This window comes from Equus przewalskii, chromosome 14 (assembly GCF_037783145.1).
Source record: "Equus przewalskii isolate Varuska chromosome 14, EquPr2, whole genome shotgun sequence".
Taxonomy (NCBI): Eukaryota; Metazoa; Chordata; class Mammalia; order Perissodactyla; family Equidae; genus Equus; species Equus przewalskii.
Window position 1 is genome coordinate 11,110,385 of NC_091844.1, and position 20,042 is coordinate 11,130,426.

Here is a 20,042-nt window from a genome sequence, read left to right on the forward strand (position 1 = left end):
CTTTCAAGACCAGGTGGGTAATTTCAGCAGAGATGGAAACCTTAGGAAATAATCAAATGGAAATGCTAAAACAACAACAACAAAAAAAAACCCATAGTAACACAGATGAATACAAAGAGGAAATAAGAGTAAATCAAAACAGAAAAGAGCACCAAAGAGCTGTGGAACAATATCAGATGGTCTGACAGCTGCATACTTGGAAACACAGGAGAAGAGAGAAACAGGGTAGAAGAAATACTTGAAAAAATAGTGGCTGAGAATTTTCCAAAAACAATGACAGACACAAACCTATGCACCCAAGAAAGTCAGAGAATACCAGGTAGGATAAGTGAAATAAAATGCCCTAACACTTCTGCCAGGGGGGTGTCAGAGAAGGCCAAGTAGTAAGCCAAAACTTTCATCCCCACCAATTGTAATAAGTCCTCCATGCCCGATGGTGTCACTCCCACCCAGCAGTAACAAGGTGCTCTTCCCCCTTCAGAGTCTGAGTGGGGAACATGGACTTTAGCCTCCACCTGACGGTACTGCAGCAGGGTCCTCTTATCCCCTGACAGAGCAGTGTCAGACAGAGCCAACTAAATAGAAGGTTTGAATAATATCCAGAGCATGATAAGACAAAACGAAAATGTCTGGTATTAAATTGAAAGTCATCTATCATACCAAGAACCAGGAAGATCTCAACCTGAATGAAAGAGACAATAGATACCAACATTGAGATGACAGAGATGTTAGAACTATTTGACAAAGGTTTTAGAGCAGCCATGATAAAAATGTTTCAAATAGCAATCACCAACAAGTTTGAAACAAACGAAAACTAGAAAGCATCAGCAAAGAACCAGAAAGTCTCAGCAAAGAAATAAAAGATACTAAGGAGAACCAAATGGAATCTTAAAACTTAAAAACACAATAACTAAAATTTTAAAACACAGTAGGGCTCAACAGCAGAATGGAGGGGAGAGAAGAAAAAAATCAGTGAGCTGGAAAATAGAACAATAGAAATTACCTAATTTGAGAATATAGAGAAGACAACTGAAGAAAAAAACACAGAGCCTTTAGATATTTGTGGGACTGTAACAAAAGATTTAATGTTTCTGTTATCAGTTCCTGAAAGAGAGAAGACAGAGCATGGGACTGGAAAAGTACTTGAAGACACAACACCTCACTCTTCCCAAATTTGGCAAGAGATCTAAATGTATAGATTCAACAAACTGAGCAACTCCCAAAGGAATCCATGAAAATACATAGAAATTTGTGGGACACAGGTAAAGCAGTGCTAAAAGGAAAATTTATAGCACTAAATGCATACATTAGAAAAGAGGAAAAGTCAAATAAATAATTAACATTCTCACCTCAAGAATATAGTAAGAGAAGAGCAAAGTAAATCCAAAGCAAGCAAAAGGAAGGAAATAATAACAAAAAGAGAATAAACCAATGAAATTGAAAACAGTAAAAGAATCAAGAAAAATCAATGAAATAAAGAATGGCTTCTTTTAAAAGATCAATAAAATTGCCAAATTTCTAGCAAGACTGACAAAGAGAAAAATGAGAGAAGACACAAATTGTTAATATGAGGGATGAAATAGGGAATATCACTGCAGATGCTGTAGATATCAAAAGAATAATAAGGGAATTCCACAGACAATCCTACACACATAAATTTGACAACTTACACACAAACTACCACAATTCACCTAATATGAAACAGAAAACTTTAATAGCCCTATAACTATTATTTACGTAGAAATCATAATTTTAAAACTCCCAACAAAGAAATCTTCAGTCTAGATGGTTTCATTGGAGAATTCTACCAACCATTTAAAATTTCCACAATTCTACACAACCTCTGCCAGAAAACAAAAGAAGAGGGATACTGTCCACTTCGTGTTATGAATCTAGTAATACTCTGATACCAAAACCAGAAAACGACAGTACAAAAAAAAGAAACCTATAGACCAATATCTGTCACTAACATGGACACAAAAATCTTTAACAAAATATCAACAAATAAAATTAAGCAATATATACGGTGAATTATATACAATGGCCAAGTGAGGTTTATTCCAGGGATGCAAGGGTGGTTCATATTAAAAAAAAACCCATGGAATTCACCATATTAACAGGCTAAAGAAAAAAACACATGAGTATATCAATCAATACACAAAGTGCATTTGACAAAATTCAACACCCAGTAATAACAGAAACTCAAGAAAAATAGAAACAGAGGGAAACTTCTGCAACTTGAAGAAGAGCAGCTACAAAAACCTACAAAATCATAAGTAATCTACAAAAAGAACCTTCTTGAAGTAATATGTGAATTCCAAAAGGGTGCAGAATGCAAGAGAAATATACAAAAGTTAATTGTATATACTGGCAATGAACACATGGATATCAAAATTAAAAATACGATACTTGGGGCCAGCCCTGTGGCTGACTGGTTAAGTTCGTACACTCTGCTTCGGTGGTCTGGGGTTCGCCAGTTCAGATCCTGGACGTAGACCTATGCACCGCTCATCAAGCCATGCTGTGGTGGCGTCCCACATAGAAGAACTAGAATGACATACAACCAGGATATGCAACTATGTACTTGGGCTTGGGGAGAAAAAAAAAGAGGAAGTTTGGCAACAGATGTTAGCTCAGGGCCCACCTTCCTCACTAAAAAAAAAAAAAAAAAAAAAATCATACTTTAAAGAAAAAAATGAAGTTTAAAAAAAGATACAATACTCATTTACAATTACCCCCCAAAATGAAATATTTAAGTGTAAATGTAGCAAAACATATGCAGGACTTATATCTGAAAACTATACAATACTGATGAAAGAAATCAAAGAAGATCTAAATAAATGGAGAAATAAACTATGTTCATGAATTGGAAGATTCAACATAGTTAAGACATCAACTTTTCCCAAACTGATATCCAGGTTTAATGTAATTCATACTTCAAAAAAAAACCCCAAGATTTGCAGATATATACATGATTATTCTAAAATTTATATGGAAAGGCAATGGAACTAGAAAAGCTAAGATCATTATGGAAAAGAAGAATAAAGTGGAGTCAGTCTACTCATATTCAAGACTTAATACATGGCTACAGCAATCAAGCCCATGTGGTATTAGTGGAGGGATAAATACATAGATCAATGGAAGAGAACAGAGAATTCAGAAATAGACCCACAGAAATATACCCAACTGATTTTTGACAGAGATGAAAAACCAATTCAATGCTAGAGAGACAGACTTTTCAACAAATGGAGCCAGAGGAATTGATGTCCACAGGCAAAAAAAAAAAAAAAGGAACCTCGAACCTTGGCCTAAAAGTCACACTTTATATAAAAATTATCTCAAAAAATATCATGACCTTAAGTATAAAACACAAAAATATAAAACTTTTAGAAAAAAATATAAGAGAAAAATCTTTAGGACCTAGGTCATAAAAGGAAAAGATTGATAAATTTAACTTAATCAAAATTGAAAACTTTTGGTCTGTAAAAGATGTGTTAAGAGGATGAAATGACAAGCTCCGGATTGGCAGAAAGTATTCACAAACGACATGTCTGACAAAGGACTAGTATCTAGAATATAAGAAGAACATTCAAAAATCAACAGTAAAAAAAATGAAAAATTCAATTAGAACATGGACAAAAGATATGAAGAGATATTTGGTTGAAGAAGATAAACACACAGAAAATGAGCCCATAAAAAGATGCTCATCATCATCAGTTATTACCTAAATGAAAATTAAAATCACAATGGGATATTACTTCACGCTGATCAGAATGGCTAAAATAAAAAAGAGTGACTATACCACATACTAACAAGGACGCAGAGAAACTGGATCACTAATACATTGCTGGTGGGAATATAAAACAGTAGTCTCTAGAAACAGCTTGGCTGTTTCCTTAAAAACTAAACATGCAACTACCATACAAGCTAACAATTGTGTTTCTTGGCATTTATGTATACTATTATACAGGATCTCTCTGAACTTTTTCTTACAACTGCATGGGAATTATAATTATCTCAAATAATGAGTTTAGCTTAGAAATACATGTGAACAAAATAACAATATATGTACAAATAAAATAAACATCAACAATAACTCTACACCTAAGCAAATAACATTCAAACTATTGAAACCAAAGGACAGAAAAACTTTGAAGTCAGTCAGAGAACAAAGACACAGCACATACAGATGGACAAAGGTACGAAATATAGCAGACTTTTCCACAGAAACCATGAAAGCTAGAAGACAATAAAATAATAGCTTTTAAATACAGAAAGAAAAAAACCTGTCAATCTAGAATTCTATTCCCAAAGAAAACATCTCTCAAAAATTGAAGAAGGGTCTGGAGCAAGATGGCATAGACTCACTCTTCCCTGCTTCTGCCCTCTAAATACAATGAAATACCCTCAAGATTATTTAACAGACAATCATAAAAGGATTCTAAGAGCTAGAAAGAAGAAGGTGGACTGGCTAGGGACCTCAAGACTTGAAGAAAGGCATTGTAGTGAGTTCCTTGGTCTTCTTTTGATCTCTCATATGCTTCCAGTTTGGGTACCAAAGAGGCCTGCAACTGGAAACCATTAACAGGCATGGACCAAAACAAACAAAACAAGCCAAAAACTCACTTGCTCTGACAAAAGGACTGGGAAAGGTTAAGTCCAACAGAGACCTAGTGGAAATCCCCAACCTCTACTCCACAACTCAGGCCCTGTTTGCTGGAGGCAGTGGCAGTATTGATGTCATGGTGGTCCCAGTCCTTGCTCTACAAACCAATCTGCCAGCAGAAACAGCAAAACCCCAGCTGCCTAGACCCTGTTCCACAACCCAACTCGGGAAATCGATCCACCAGAAACAACGGCAGCAGTAAAGCACTCAGGCGTCCAGCCCCCATGCTGCAACTCTGGGGCATGTGCCAGTGGTCTGATCTGCTGATAGCAAAAGCAGTAGCAATATCTCAGGCTGTCTCGGCCCCCACTCCACACCTGGGGTACTGGCAGGTGGTTCTATGCAACTTCAGCACAGTAAACAAAGTCCTGTTCATTTCCAAACTTGGGCACTGGCAGGTGGTCTGGCTCACTGGCAGCAGTGGCATCAGTGCAGCTAATCTAGCACCATGCTACAACCAGCTCACCAGTGGGTGGTGTGATCCGTCAGCATGAGCAAAGTCCCTGACTCTCCCAGATCCACAACTGGAGCACTGATGGGCAGTCCAATCCTACAACAACAGTAAACACCAAGCCCTGTGTCTTCCTGCCCTCTACTCAGTGACAAAGGGTGCAGCTTCTGCTCCTGCACCCCAGAGGGTCACCCAGCAACAATAGGCAGCCCAGGGACATGACTTCCACCCCCACAGACAGCACCAAACAGGAACTGAGTGGGAGTCCCAGCAGAATGAGGAGAACAAAGCAGACCAGAATATGACTGCATGGCTTAGAAAATTAAAGTGTCATTGGAACTAAAGCCCACAAAGTTATGCTGGAATGAACATACTAAACCTGAACAAGGTGACTGCCTGCTAAACGAGAAGATTTAAACGGGAATAGAGAGTCTCCTAACATAATAACCAGATTATCCAGGATCCAATAAAAGAATCATTCATCATACCAAGGAACCAGGAAAACTACATTTGAATGAGAAAAGCAATCAACTGATGCCAATACCAACAGAGCCTCAGAGATCTCTGGGACAATGAAAAGGATGTAACATTCATACCATCAGAATCCCATAAAGGAGAGGAGAAAGAGTGTGGGACCGATAAAGTATTTAAAGAAGTAATGGCTAAAAACTCTCCAAATTTGATGAAAACTACAATTCAAGAAGCTAAGCAAACTGCAGATAGGGTAAAACCAAGGAAATCTACACAAAGACACTTCTGAAAAGACACAAAACTTATGAAAACTAAGACAAAGAAAAATCCTAAAAATAGCCAAAGAGAAATAATACATTAACTATAAAGGAACACCAACCAAATGACAGCAATTTCTCATCTGAAATCATAGAAACCAGTGCCATGACATTTTTCAAATAGTGATAAAAAAGTACTGCAAGCCATGAATCACATATCTGGTGAAAATCTCCGCCAGGGTTGAAGGAGATGGAAAACAAAGAGAATTTATTGCTGGAAGACTTACCCTTAAAGAATGGCTAATGAAAGCTCTCCAAATAGAAAGAAGGCTTTGACCTTCAGAAATGAAAAAACAATGGAATGGGTAAATATAGAAGTAGATATAATAAAGAATCCATAACCTCATGAGTATCTTTAATGAACTCATGAGTGTCTTTAATGATGTTTTACAGCTGAAGCAAAAGTTCAACACTATCTAATATGATGTATAATGAACATAGAGGAAATAGTTCAGAAAATTATAGTTTGTATATGGTGAGAGTAAAGGGACCTAAATGGAAGGAAGTTTTGTACACTTAACTTGTAGCGGTAAACCATCAGTGGGCTGTGATAAGCTACATATATGTATAAGAAAATACCTAGAACAACCATGAGGAAAACCATATGAGGCAATGCACTCAAAAACATTAAAAGTGAATCAGAATAGAATACTAAAACTCTTCAATTAATCCATAGGAAGGCAAGAAAAATAAGAGAAAGGAGAAATAGAGGAAAAACACAGAAAACAACAAAATGGGAGGCGTAAGCCTTAAATATCAATAATTACTTTATATGTAAATGGCCTAAGTATGCCAATAACATGACAGAGATTGGAGAGTGAACAAGAATATGGCCTAACTCTATGTAGTCTAAAAGGAACACATCAAATATAACAACATAGGTGGGTTGAAAGTAAAAAGACAGAAAAGATACATTATGTAAACATTAATTTTGAAAAATTATGAGTAACTATACTAATATCACATAATGCAGATTTTAAAGAAAAGGAAATTACAAGGGACTGAACATGATGATAAAAAGATCAATCCAACAAGAAGATAACAACCCTAAATGGGTATGCACCAAACAACAGAGCTTCAAAATACATGAAGCAAAATCTAACAGAGCTGAAAGAAATAATGGACAACTCAACAGTTATGATTGGGGACTTCAATAGTTGTAACAGTTGATAGCATTCATAAACAGCAAGGATATAAAGTAACTGAACAATACCTTCAACTAGCCACATCTAATTAACATTTAGAGAACATTCTAACAACAGAATACATATTCTTTTCAAACAAACATTGAAAATTCGTATAAATAGACCATATCTTGAGTTATAAAACAACCCTTAACAAATTCAAAAGAATTGAAATCATACAGAGTATGTCCTCTAACTATAGTGGAATCAAAATAGAAATTGATAACAGAAAGATAACATGAAAATCTCCAAGCACTTGGAAGTTAAAGAATGGGCTTTAAATAACTCATGGTTCAAAAAAGAAACCACAAAGAAAATAAAAAATTACATAGAATTGAATGAAAATTAAACACAACATGAAAATATGTGAGATGAAGCTAATGCAGTGCTGAGAAGGAATTTATAGTATTAAAATCCTACATTAGAAAAGAGGAAATGTCTCAAATCAATATTCTATATTCCTATCTCAAGAACCTCTGGTCTATCTTTTCAAGGATGTTTATATAGCAAACAGCCTTTGAAAATAGAGATAATGTCTTCCTTCAAAGAAAAAGGCAAGTATGCTTATTATCCACTATAAAAATAATATCTAATTCTAGAACAAAGGACAAGCATGTTTATAGTCCATTATAGAAAATTCAGTTCCTCTATGTTCAGGATCCCTTTTCTTTAGCACAACCTACCTTGTCTGCAAGTGTCACCTGTCCCTCTTCACATCACCCTGTGGGAATTGGAGTTCAGAGAATTGGTACCAGAAGATGCAGATACTCTGGCTACTGCTATTGCCGTGAATACTAAGTCCTTTGTTTCTGACCCAGGAGTTTTGGGTCTTCTGCTAACATTCATGTTAGTTTGCAAATAAGGTAAAATCTCAGATCCTTCACAGTTCTTGACATATATTCACACAAAAAGCTGTATCCCAAATGTTCATAGCAGTTTTATTCATAAATGCCCCAAATGAGAAATGACACAGATGTCCTTCAACAGGGAATGGGTAAACAGTTTTACATCCATAGAATGGAATACTGAGCATCAATAAAAAGGAACAAACTCTTGATTCATGAAATAACTTGGATGAATTTGAATATCTTTTGATAAATGAAAGAAGCTAGAACCAAAAGGCTACCTAGGATATGATTCCATTTATATGACATTCTAGAAATGATAAAAAAACTATAGGGACAGAAAGAGAGAGCAGTGGATGCCACGGGAGGGGAGGAGTTAACTACAAAGGGCTCTTGAGGATATTTTAAGGGTGATGTAACTACTCTCTTTGGTACTGTGGTTTACACACATGACTACGCATTTGTCAAAATCCACAGAACTATCCAGTCATGCGCCGCATAACTATGTTTCAGTCAACAATGGACCGCATATGTGATAGTGGTCCCATAAGATTAGTACATATAGCCTAGATGTGTAGGAGGCTACACTATCTAGGTTTGTGTAAGTACACTCTATGAGGTTCACACAATGATGAAATTGCCTAATGACACACTTCTCAGAACATATCCCCATGATTAAGTAAGTGATGCATAACTATACACAACAAACTTGGCAGATGCTACCTTAAGCAAGTGATCAGTTAACATCACCAGTATTAAGGCATATCAACATTGTGTACCTGATATGTACTTGATATGATATGATGCACTAAGAAGGACACACCACCTCTGAGGTATTCTTCCCAAAATCCATAACCCAAATCCAGTCATGAGAAACCATCAGACAAAACCAAATTGAAGGACATTCGACAAAACATCTGATCAGTACTCTTCAAAAGTATCAAGGTCAAGAAAGACAAGGAAAGACAGAGTGCTGTCACAGATCAGAGGAGACTAAGGAGACCCTGCAACTAAGTGCAAGGTGGACTGAATCTTGGTTGAACCTTGGAACGTAACAGGGACTTTAGTGGAAAAACTAATGAACTCTGAATGAAGTCTGTAATATAGCCAATAATATCAATGTGCTTTTCTTAGTTTTGATATTTGTACTATGGTTGTGTCAGATCTTAACACAAGGGTAAGCTGGGTGAGGGGTATATGGGAATTCTCTGTACTATTTCTCCAACTCTTATGTAAATCTAAAACGATTTCAAGTTAAAAAGTTAAAAAAAACAACTCCTGCAGCATTTGGGCAGCAGAAATGTAAACAGAAGAACAACCTCCCTCTGAGCCCAAGCTCAATAGTCCCTTGTTGACAAGCCCACTGTTCAGGGTATGCGGAAAAGGTACTGGAAAAGCTGGGAGAAAGTCACACTGAGCGCCATGGGAACGCTGGCCAGGAGTTGGTGCCTGTTTCACACCTGCACCCACAGCAGCCTTGGGCCAGACCCCACCTCCCACTACCCTACTGGGCAGGCACTGCCTCAAGTTGTGCTTCTCTGACCTTAGGACTGGCGATGCCTGTTTGGGGAACTCCTGCTCCGTGACACCAGCACATGGTGGCTCAGAGCCTGAGAGGTGTGCTGAAGGTACTGGGTTGATTCCTGGACCAAGCGCGCCAAAAGAACTATAGAGGAATCTGGACTTGAAAATGAATTTTGCACCTTCAACAAGCAAGTAAGGGAGCTTCAATGCAGACTTTTGAAGAGAGCAGAATCATACTATACAAAGAATGATCTGAGTTATATTTTTTAGCCATTTAGATGGCTGGTTCTATTCATTAGTGACTCTTATATAAAGCAGAACCCATTAATGCTTTTATCCAATGAGATTACATATGTGATATCTTGTTATCACAAACCCTAAATTAGTGGACTCTGAATTAACAAGACATTTCCTATTATAGATGCTCTGTAAAAGGAGAGAACATATGTCCCACGTAACATCCTTGGTTAATCCTGGAAATTTACCAAGTTGGGTATGAATTTAATACGCTTTCCCAGGCTAAAGTGGCCAGTTAGGACAAAATTTTACAGGCATTATTATTTCTTATAGAACATATGTCCTCCTCCTCCCAATTTGTAAAAGCAAATCCCAAGGGATCTCCAGCACATCCCAATGATGGCACAGGCCCTGCTTTGTTAATAACCAGGGAGCCCCCCGAATGTCCATTTGTGGCTTCCCGTCAAATCTTGACTCTAAACTCAGGCACTGAACTATTTTAAAGATATTTATGATCTATGTTTGACTTTTAAAAAGAGCCCTTAGTCACAATTTTAGTGTATCTCAAATACCTGGAATGCTATACGGTTCTTGGGGGAAAAAAAAAAAACCTTTTAAAATTAAGATAAGTTCAAGACAAGAGAAAATTTAAGGAAAGGAAAACTCTCCCCAGTAGTCTGTGTAAATGCCAAAAACAATAGCTTTAAAGTTCTCCAAGTAAAGTGCAGGCCTGAAGAAATTATTTCACCTCCTGCTGCATCCTGCTCTCCTCTCTCCCTGCTCTCCGTCTTGACCACTCATCTTGGACTGTATGTTTCCACAAGTTCATTACTTTTGAACAAAGTCCACTGTTAAAAATGGCTACAATATATCACTTAAAACAATAATGAAGTTTCAGAGGGAACAAATCTGTTTGAGTACAAAAAAAATTGCATTTTGAAATTTGTTTTCATAAAGGGGCTGAGACACGAGCCAGGGCAGATCTGGAAATGAAATGCTGTGAAGAGAAGCTTAGTTAAATATTAAGATATTGACTAACGAGATTGGATTAATGTGACCCTTGTAAACAAAATGAGTGTCTACGTGAAGCCACTGCCATCCTTGGGGCTCAAAGAACTTTCTCAAGCATTTCTATCCTATGAATAAACCCAACAGGTGATCATGTCAGGCTTCTTCTCCCAGACGTAGCCTTACCTTAATGTCTCTAACCCAGGACTGAGCCCTTTTCAAATTATCTTCATCAATTTCAACAAGTTTTTCCCGCCAAGCAATTGCTTGAGCATCAAACTGCACAAAATTGAATTTCCTTTTATATTTCAGCTGTTCCTGTAAGAGACAATTATTATTTAACCATAAAACCACTCAAATGTAAGAAAAGGTTAGGACAGGTCATGGTTTCATAAATTTTAATCACTATGATAGCTATTTTCCGTTTTAGAAGCTAAAAGTTACATTCAATAGAGAAAATCTTTTCTAGTACAAAAAGCATTTAAATAAAACTTATACACAGTTTGGATACTAAACTTTTACAAATGTACATATGTATGAATATATATTATATACATCTCATATATATGTTTACATACATTATGTAATATTAAATGTTGTCTTTAATGCTAATGTTAATATTATACCAAATATGCACATTATTGCAATCTGCTTAAAAAAATGAAATTCAAAATGGAGTCATTGTTTTGGTCATGGTCTTTTGGTAAAGCTATTATTCAGTTATGTGTCTATTCACTTGTCTTCCATCAGCCCATATTTCTCCAGCAGAGATTTATCAAATTAAAAACCATATTTCGTATTTGTCAACATCCCCCACAACTATTTCCTGTGGTTAATACATCAATATCACCAACTAGTAGCACTACTATGGTCCCCGTTATAGGTGTGGAAACTAGGAGTCAGGAACCATAGGCAATCTGCTCCAGGTCATACAACTCAGAGGCAGCACAGGCAGAATAAGAACAGGAAGCTCCTAACCATCAGCTTACACTACTCCCATCCATCAATTCTGAGGCCAGTGCACACAGTATCCCTGAAGAACATTGGTAATTAAAATAAAAATGCTGAGCTGAAGGTTATATGGAAAATGATGGAAGTATGTGCACATCACAGATTTCAGGATTGAGAAAACTTGAAGCAATGGACACAAAAACTCCCTTAGCAACCCATGCATTACAGAAAGGATCCACCAAAGGAAGGGTCTGTTTGCAAAGAAGAACTGATAATTCTCTAACCTGCAATAGGGAGCTCTTTCCTGAAGTGGCTTTCCTACAGAATCTTGAGTGCACATCTTACTTGTGCACCTCTCATAACAACTGTAGGTGATGACTGGTGGAGGTGCATTCATGATGCACAGGCCCCCAAATGCATGAACCTGACAGCCCCATCTAACCTGTATAAACTGGATGATCTTGTCCTTCACCAAGTCCAGTTTTCCCTTCATTGAGTGAGATGTATCGATGAGAATGTACACGCAATCATTACGCAATTTTCCAAAGAGCATTTGACTCCTCTCCTGTAGCCATTTAATCCTAGGCAGGAACAAGGTTAAAAGTGAATGGTTAGAGCCCACAGCAATGAGCACCTCCCTAAGAACTTAATGATACATCTACAGAGGCCAGAGCTGTGCTATATTGTTTATACACTTAAACAATACACTTAAAAGTGGATTACTCACTTTTAGGGTTTTCTGTGGAAAATCCTACATTTGGGCTGGCTTTCTCATCACCACTCCCTCCCTCTGCTATCCGTCATCAATCCAAGTGAAACCAAACTACAAAATCAATAGGACAGAAAAACTAAATCCAATACTGGGTTCCAAAGTCAAAAGTAAATTACCTCCAGTCATCTGATAGTTTGAAGCCTCAGCCATGACTTCAGACCATTTGTTCTTCTAAGTCTGCTGACTGCAGTCAAGCTAGTAAAGCCAGCACATTCCTGAAGCTTCAATGAAGCTTATGGACAGTATCAAGCAACCCCAGATCCCTACAATAAGCAAATGCCAGGTGGTTGTATGAGCAGGACTGCTTCGTGGTCAAAGCTCAGGCTCCCATCATAGGATGTAAATTAAGTTCACAGCTGCAGGCAAAGCCTGGAGGAGGGGGCAGGGCAGATGGAAGAATACTTGAAACTGAGTTCAGAGTTCAGCAAGGCCTAGGCAAGTAGAATTTGTAGGGCAAAATACTGAAGAAGAGATTACTGCATAAAAGGAGAGAGAGAGGGTGAGGAAGGATGGAGACAGAGAGAGAGAATGCACTCTAGAGATCTCCAGAAGAGTGCCCTGGAGATTTTGGCAAAGTAATGATCAGAGCATGTGTGTGAAGCAACTACTGAAGCCAGGGAATGAATCACCAAAAAAGAGTAGGTAGCTCCACCCCTCAGAGCTTAACATAGGGCTGGAAACAGTTCATTTTCTAACCAGCCAGAGTAGGAAAGCCTCTTTAGTACATGGAGCATCAAGTAGAGTCCAATAAGAGTATTGCCTTAGTATTAGAACCAAATTAGCCCTGGACTAAAGGCTGCCCTGGACCAAAGCTAACATAACTTAAAAGCAAGCCCCAGAGGGATCAAAGTGATTACAAGTAACAACTGCATCATAGAACACATGTAAAAAAAAATACAACAAAATCCAGCACCCAAGAAGGTAAAATTCAAAATGTCTAGCATCCTATAAAAAATTACCAGACACACAAAGAAGCATGAAAATATCACCCATAACCAGAAGAGAAATAAATCAACAGAAACAGACCCAAAAATGACACAGACAATAGAATTAGCAGAAAAGGATATTACACAGCTATTATAAACATAATCTGTATGTTCAAAAAGATAAAGTATGAACAGAATGAGGAGAGAAATGCAAGATATAAAAAAAGACCCAGTGGGAACTTCTAGAGATATGCAATAACCAAAATGAAAAATACACTGCATGATATTAACAGTAAATTAGACCCTAGCAGAAGAAAACATCAGGGAACTTTAAGAAAGACATAGCAATAGGAAAAAATTAAAAATAAAACACAGAGAGAAAAAAGCCTGAAAAAATAACAGAGAATAAGCAACCCATAGAGCAGTATCAAGAAGTCTAACATATGTGTAATTAGAGACTAAGAAGAAGAGGAAAGGGGGAGACAAAAAATACTTGAAGAAATATGGCCAAATGTTCTCAATTTTTATGAAAACAGTACACCCATAGATACAAGAAGCTCAAAGAAACCAAACAGAAGCAAAATTTACAAACATAAACTAAGGCACATCATAATATAATTGCTGAAATCCAGTGACAGAGAGAAAAATCTTAAAAAGCAGCCAGAGACAACATAAGTATGACAGGAGACTTCTCATCATAAATCATGCAAGGCAAAAGACATGGAGAAAGATTTTTAAAATACTGAAAGATAAAATGATAAACCTAGAATTCTATAGTTAGCAAAAATATCTCCCCAAAATAAAAGTAAATTAAAGAGTTTTTCAGACTAAAACAGCTGAAATAATTCATCACCAACAGACCTGCCCTAGGATCTATACAAAAGAGGAAAGAGCAACAGAAATATCAAATATGTGGATAAATACAAAATACGTTTATTCTCATTTTAAATCTATTTACAAGACAATTGATATGTACTGTGGGTTTAAAGCATATGTGGAAATTAAGTGTAGGACAACAATAGAAAAGACAGAAGGACCATAGGGGAAAGGGGAGAGGGGAAGGCAAAAGAGGGTATTGGGCACACGTGTGGTGATGGATTATAATTAGTTTTTGGGTAGTGAACATAATGCAATTTACACAGAATTCGAAATATATTATGATGTACATCTGAAAGCTATATAATGTTATAATCCAATGTTACTGCAATAAAAAATAAAAATTAAAAACAACAACAAATAAACAACAACAAAAAGAAAAGACAGAAGGAAGCATGGAAGTTGTAAGACTTTTATGATACTCATGAAATAACATAATGTTATTTGAAGGTGGACTGTGGTAAGTTAAAGATGTATATTGTAAATACTAGAGCAGTCACACACACAACAAAACAAAACAAAGAGTTAGAATTTATAAGCCAATAGTGGAGAGAAAATGGAATCATAAAAAATATTCAGCAAAAGGAATAAAAGTAGAACAAAGAACAGGTACAACAAATAGAAAACAAATAGCAATGTCTTAGGTTTAAATCCAACCAAATCAATAATCACATTAAATGTAAACGACCTTAACACTCCAATTAAAAGGCAGAGATTATCAGATTGAATTTAAAAAAATAATACCTATATGTCTGTCTACAAGAAACCTATTTCAATGTAAGACACAGACAGGTGAAGGTAAAATGATAGAGAAAAGGTAAACCAGGCAGATAATAATCAAAAGCAAGCTGGAGTGGTTATATTGGTATCAGAAAAAGTAGATTTCAGAACAAAGAATATTACCAGAGATTTAAAAAAAGGGACATTTCCTAATAATAAAGGAGTCGATTCATCAAAGGACAGAACAATCCTAAATGTACATGCACCTAATAGAACTTCAAAATACATGAAGAGAAAACGGATAGAACTTAAAAGAGAATTAGAAAAATCCACAACTATTGTTGGCGATTTTGACACTTTTCTCTCAATAATTTACAGAACAACTAAACCAAAAATCAGTAATAACATGGAAGACTTCAACAACACTATCAACCAAGTTGAGCTGAGATATTTATAGTACACTCCACCCAACAAAAGCAGAATGTGGTTTTTTCTTCATATTGGGGGCCACAAAATAGGTCTCAATAAGTTTGTGAGAATTGAAATCATACAGTGCTTCTCTGTCCACAGTGAAATTAAAAGCTATCAGGAAAATCCACAAATACTTGGGAAGCAAACAACACATTTCTAAACAAACCTTTGGTCAAAGAAGAAATCACAAACGAAATTAGAAAACATTTTGAAGTGAATGAAATGAAATACAACATATCAAAATTTGTGATAGGCAGCTGAAGCAGCACTCAGAGGAAAATTTATAAAATTAAATGCTTATATTAGAAAGAAAGTTCTCAAATCAGTGATGTAAGCATCCATCTTCAGAAACTTAAACCCAAAGTAAGGAGAAAGAAGGAAATAATAAAGAGTAGAAATCAATGACACAGAAAGGAGAAAAGCATACAGAGAAAAAAACCCAATGAGACCCAAAGCTGGTTCTTTGCAAAGATCAATAAAATGGATAACCTGTAGCCAAACTGATTAGGAAATAAAGATGACATACATGACCAACACCAGCTCTATCTTTGTGCATTTAAAGAAATTGAATACATAGTTAGAAACCTTCCCACAAAGAAAAACTCCAGGTCCAGATGGCTTCAATGGTGAATTCCACAAACATTTCAGGGAGACATGATACCAATTCTCCACAAAGTGTTCTGGAAAACAGAAAAGGAGAGAAAACTCTCCAACAACCCCTGAAACCTGGTGAGAAGAGACGGATAAACAGAACTGGCAGCTTCCAGGTGGGGTGTCTTTTAAGCAGCATCTTTTTTCCCAATCTGAAATACAAACTACTATCCCCAAAAGTCAACCCCAAAACTATAAGCAGAGAAGACCCCAGACACAAGTATTACTTTTTCTGAGTAACCCATCACCAGCTTGGTTTTGAGAAGCGGGGGCTCTGGAGAGTTAATACGGGAGGAGACAAGCGTCTGGAGCTTGCGGTTTTAGAAAAGAAAACGTAGATGGAGGAGCTCTCATTTTCAAGTGGCTTCTGCAGGCTGGGTACCAGCCTAAACTTATTATATTTAGCATCTAATCTAATCCAGAGAACTCATTTATAAATGGCATTATTATTCCCATTTTATAAACAGGGAAACCAAAGTACAAAGACATCAACTAACTTGCCTGGGGTCACAAACAAGTGGCAGAGCTGGGATTAGAATCCAGCTCTATCTGCCCTCAGAGCCCATGTAGCCAAATGGACTTGGTTTTCTCGGTCTAAAGCTGTCCCTGGCATCCAGGAGATGAAAGCATTAAGGTAGATTAGCCCCCTGGGACTGACATCGATGTCGCAGTATTAGTACACCAGACTTGTGAGCATTACAAGGTTTTAAGAACAAGCAGGGTTGAGAGGGATCACATGAAGTTATTTTTAACTGATTTCTAAAATATACATACGTACATAAATATATGTGTGTGTGTGTATATATATATAATTCCATTGTATTTAAATGTTTTACAACATTGTAACAGTTGCCTTGAAATGTAATATTCAAGAGTACAGAGGACAGGTGTAATACAGTGTGCAACATACCTGTGGCCCACAAAAAATGCAAGACACGAGCAGAAGCATTCCTTAGCCTCCTACAGTGATGTACAACCAACATGATAATTACATCTTTGTTTGCTGTTTTTAAGAGTCTGCGCTGGCATCAAGGCAGCTTGCAATCCAAATCTAAACATCCTCCTTTGTAAATAAGGCCACCAGCAAACCAACAGGTGGCAGCCTTGACTTAACAATGTTTATTGACCATTTCCTGGTTGAGCTTGACCAAGAGATCAAGTAGATTTGAATTTCAAGAGACTAGACCACGCATACCCTCCTGTAAATACACCAACCTCCTCTGGATGCAGGCCAGGACTGCATGAACTCTCTCACTGTACCATGTGCACTTCTCCTTGGTAATGCAGACGTGGACCAAACTCCCATCCTTCCAGGGAGCATGGACAAACCTGCTGCAGTATTTTGCATGGATTGTCTTCTTGTTGGTCTCCTAAGGAAAGGACAAAGGACAGAAGCCACTCAGAAACCATTCAAGGAACAAAAATCTCCAGATGGCACCTCCATCTCTGCCTTATTTATACAGCTCTTAGCACTCATTCTCACCATAAAATCACTCAACTGCTGGTTCAACCAAACATGTACTGGGCCTGCTCCAAATGAAACGCTGTGCTAAATGTCACGAACGATGTCAGGAAGACGTGCAATCCCATCTGTGCCCCAGAGAAGCAATGTTTCCAGCAGGCAGACATTGTCCTCACACTCAGACACAGACACACACACATACAAACGTAGGAAGTTAGCAATGCAGAGACCTGGACACCCACTACCTGGTGCTGAGTTGAGATAGTAACAACTGGGCAAGTTCTGGCAGAGAAGAAAGAGCTCACAGTGGACTAGAGAGTCAGGGAGAATATCTAGGGGAGGTGGGACTTGAGACTCACACAAAACATCTTTCCATTGTTACTGCAGTGGAGTAGACCCAGTGAAGCAGCCAAGCACCCCATTCCACATCTAGTGCCCCTTACTGGGACATACAGAACTGGCCCAAGGACAAGCGCTTCCCACAAAGAGCTTTCATAAGGTCTGTCACTCTCTATTACTCATCCAACCATTTTACAAATTTATCAAGCACTACTCTATGCCAAGCACTCTCTTAGGCATCATGAATACAATCCATAAACAAAACCAAAATTCCCACCTCCACGGGGCTCACAGTACAGGGGAAGAGCCAGGTAATAAACAAATAATTATACAGCAGGTCAGATCATGACAAATGCTATGCAGAAAAGTAAAGCAAGGAAGGAGATTGAAGAGTGCTGAGAGAGGGGTCAGGACGGGGACAAGTTAAAACCAAACAGGCAAAGGCTCCAAGAGAAGGTGAAATATCAGCAAAGACATGCAGGAACAAAGAGTGTGGCCATATGGAGGCCTGAGGGATGTTTGAGGATGCAGAGGACACAGCAAGTGCAAGAGCCTTGGGGTAAGAGTTTGACTAGCATGTTTGTAGAATTTTAGAAAGGCCGGTGTAGCCGAAATACAGTAAGCAAGGGAAAGAGTGAGAGGAACTGCAGAACATGAAGAGGAGGGCCAGGAAGCAGATTCTGTAAAGCGTGCTGGCCGATAGAAATGACTCTGGCTTTTCCTCCAAGTGAAAAAGGAACCATGCAAGGGCCTTCACATGAGAAGTGACACAATTTATAGTTTTAAGTTTTATTTACAGTTTTAAAGTTTGATTTCGAAAACTATATCATTTTAAAAGATGACTCTGGTTACTCTGTTGAGAATAGACTGTAGATGGTCAAAGGCAGAAGCAGGGAGTCAAGAGGTCAGTTAGGCATGAACAAAGGGTACTGGCAGAAATGGTAAGAAGTGGTCAGATTCTGAATTATAGATATATTATGCAGTTGGAACTGACAGGATTTAAGGAGAGGTCAGATGTAGGTATGAGAGAAAAGAGAGGAACCAGGAATGACTCTAAGGTTTTCAGCCCAGAGAACTAAAAAAATGGAATTGCAATAAATTGCTAGGGCGACTACAGGAGAGCAATCTTGAAGAAGAAAATCTGGATTTAGTGACTAACATGTTAGGTTCAAGACACCTATTAGACAGTCTAGTAACGTGGCAACTTTTCAGGTGGGGACCAGCAAAGGATTCAGGGCTAGAGATTTAAATGTGGAAGTCTCCAGTGTGCCCACAGTATCACAAGCCAAGGGACTGGACGAGATCACCTAGAGAATGGGCGCAGATAGAGAAGACGTCCGAGGACTGTGCCTTGAGGCCCTTCTGTATTTAGAGGTTGAGGACATGGGAAGGAGTAACAAAGAAGACTGAGAAAGAACAGCAGTGATGTAGGAGAAAAAAACAAGACAGAGCATTTTCTGTAAGCAAAAGAATTTCAAGGAAGTAACCATCTATATAAAATGTCGATAATAAGTCAAGTAAGAAAGAGACTGAGAATTGACCCAGATTTAACAATTCAGGCATCACCGGAAAGAGTGAGTTTTGCTGGAGAGAGGGCCTTTGCCTGGTTGGAGTGCATTCAAGAGAGCATGAGAGAACTGTGAAGGGGGAGAAAGGGAATGAATAAAACTCTTGAGGAGTTGAATTCTAAGGATGAGCAGAGGAATGAGGCAAATGAGGAAGAGCCAGACGTGAATACGGGGGTCAAAATACAGTATTTTTAAGATGGGAGAAATAATAACACCATGTTTGTATGCTGATGGGAAAGATCTAGAAATGAGGGCAATATTGACGTATAGAACAGAAAGGAGGAGAAATGAGTGAATGAGGAGATAGAGATCCGTGCACACACAGAGGGGTTGTCTTCAGACATAAGCGAGAACAATGTGGTCATCCTAGAAGAAATAAGGGACACACAGGCGCAGATGCTGGGGGATTTGTATACATGCAAGCAGATGTTCATGGACGTTCACTTCACTGTGCAACGGACTGGGAAGCAAAGCCACCTGCGGAGAGTGAGCATGGAGGAGAAGGTATTTGAAGTTTGAGGACAAAGGACAAGGTAGACACCTTGGAGAATGAGAGTCCGAGTAGATCAGAAAAGCACAGTAGGATTGCTGGGCAACACAAAA

The 20,042-nt window shown here is 37.9% G+C and overlaps 1 protein-coding gene across 30 annotated transcripts in view; it reads right to left on the reverse strand.

Moving 5' to 3' along the window:
• VWA3B (von Willebrand factor A domain containing 3B) overlaps window positions 1-20,042 on the reverse strand; it is a 201,082-nt gene that overhangs the window by 88,405 nt on the left and 92,635 nt on the right. For all 30 annotated transcript variants that reach the window (XM_070572067.1, XM_070572064.1, XM_070572066.1 and 27 more), the window contains 3 exons: window positions 17,286-17,440; window positions 12,097-12,235; window positions 10,890-11,021 (listed from right to left, as the gene is read on the reverse strand). In XM_070572067.1, the coding sequence (XP_070428168.1) occupies window positions 10,890-11,021; window positions 12,097-12,235; window positions 17,286-17,440 (426 nt within the window). The remainder of the gene's footprint in view (window positions 1-10,889; window positions 11,022-12,096; window positions 12,236-17,285; window positions 17,441-20,042) is intronic.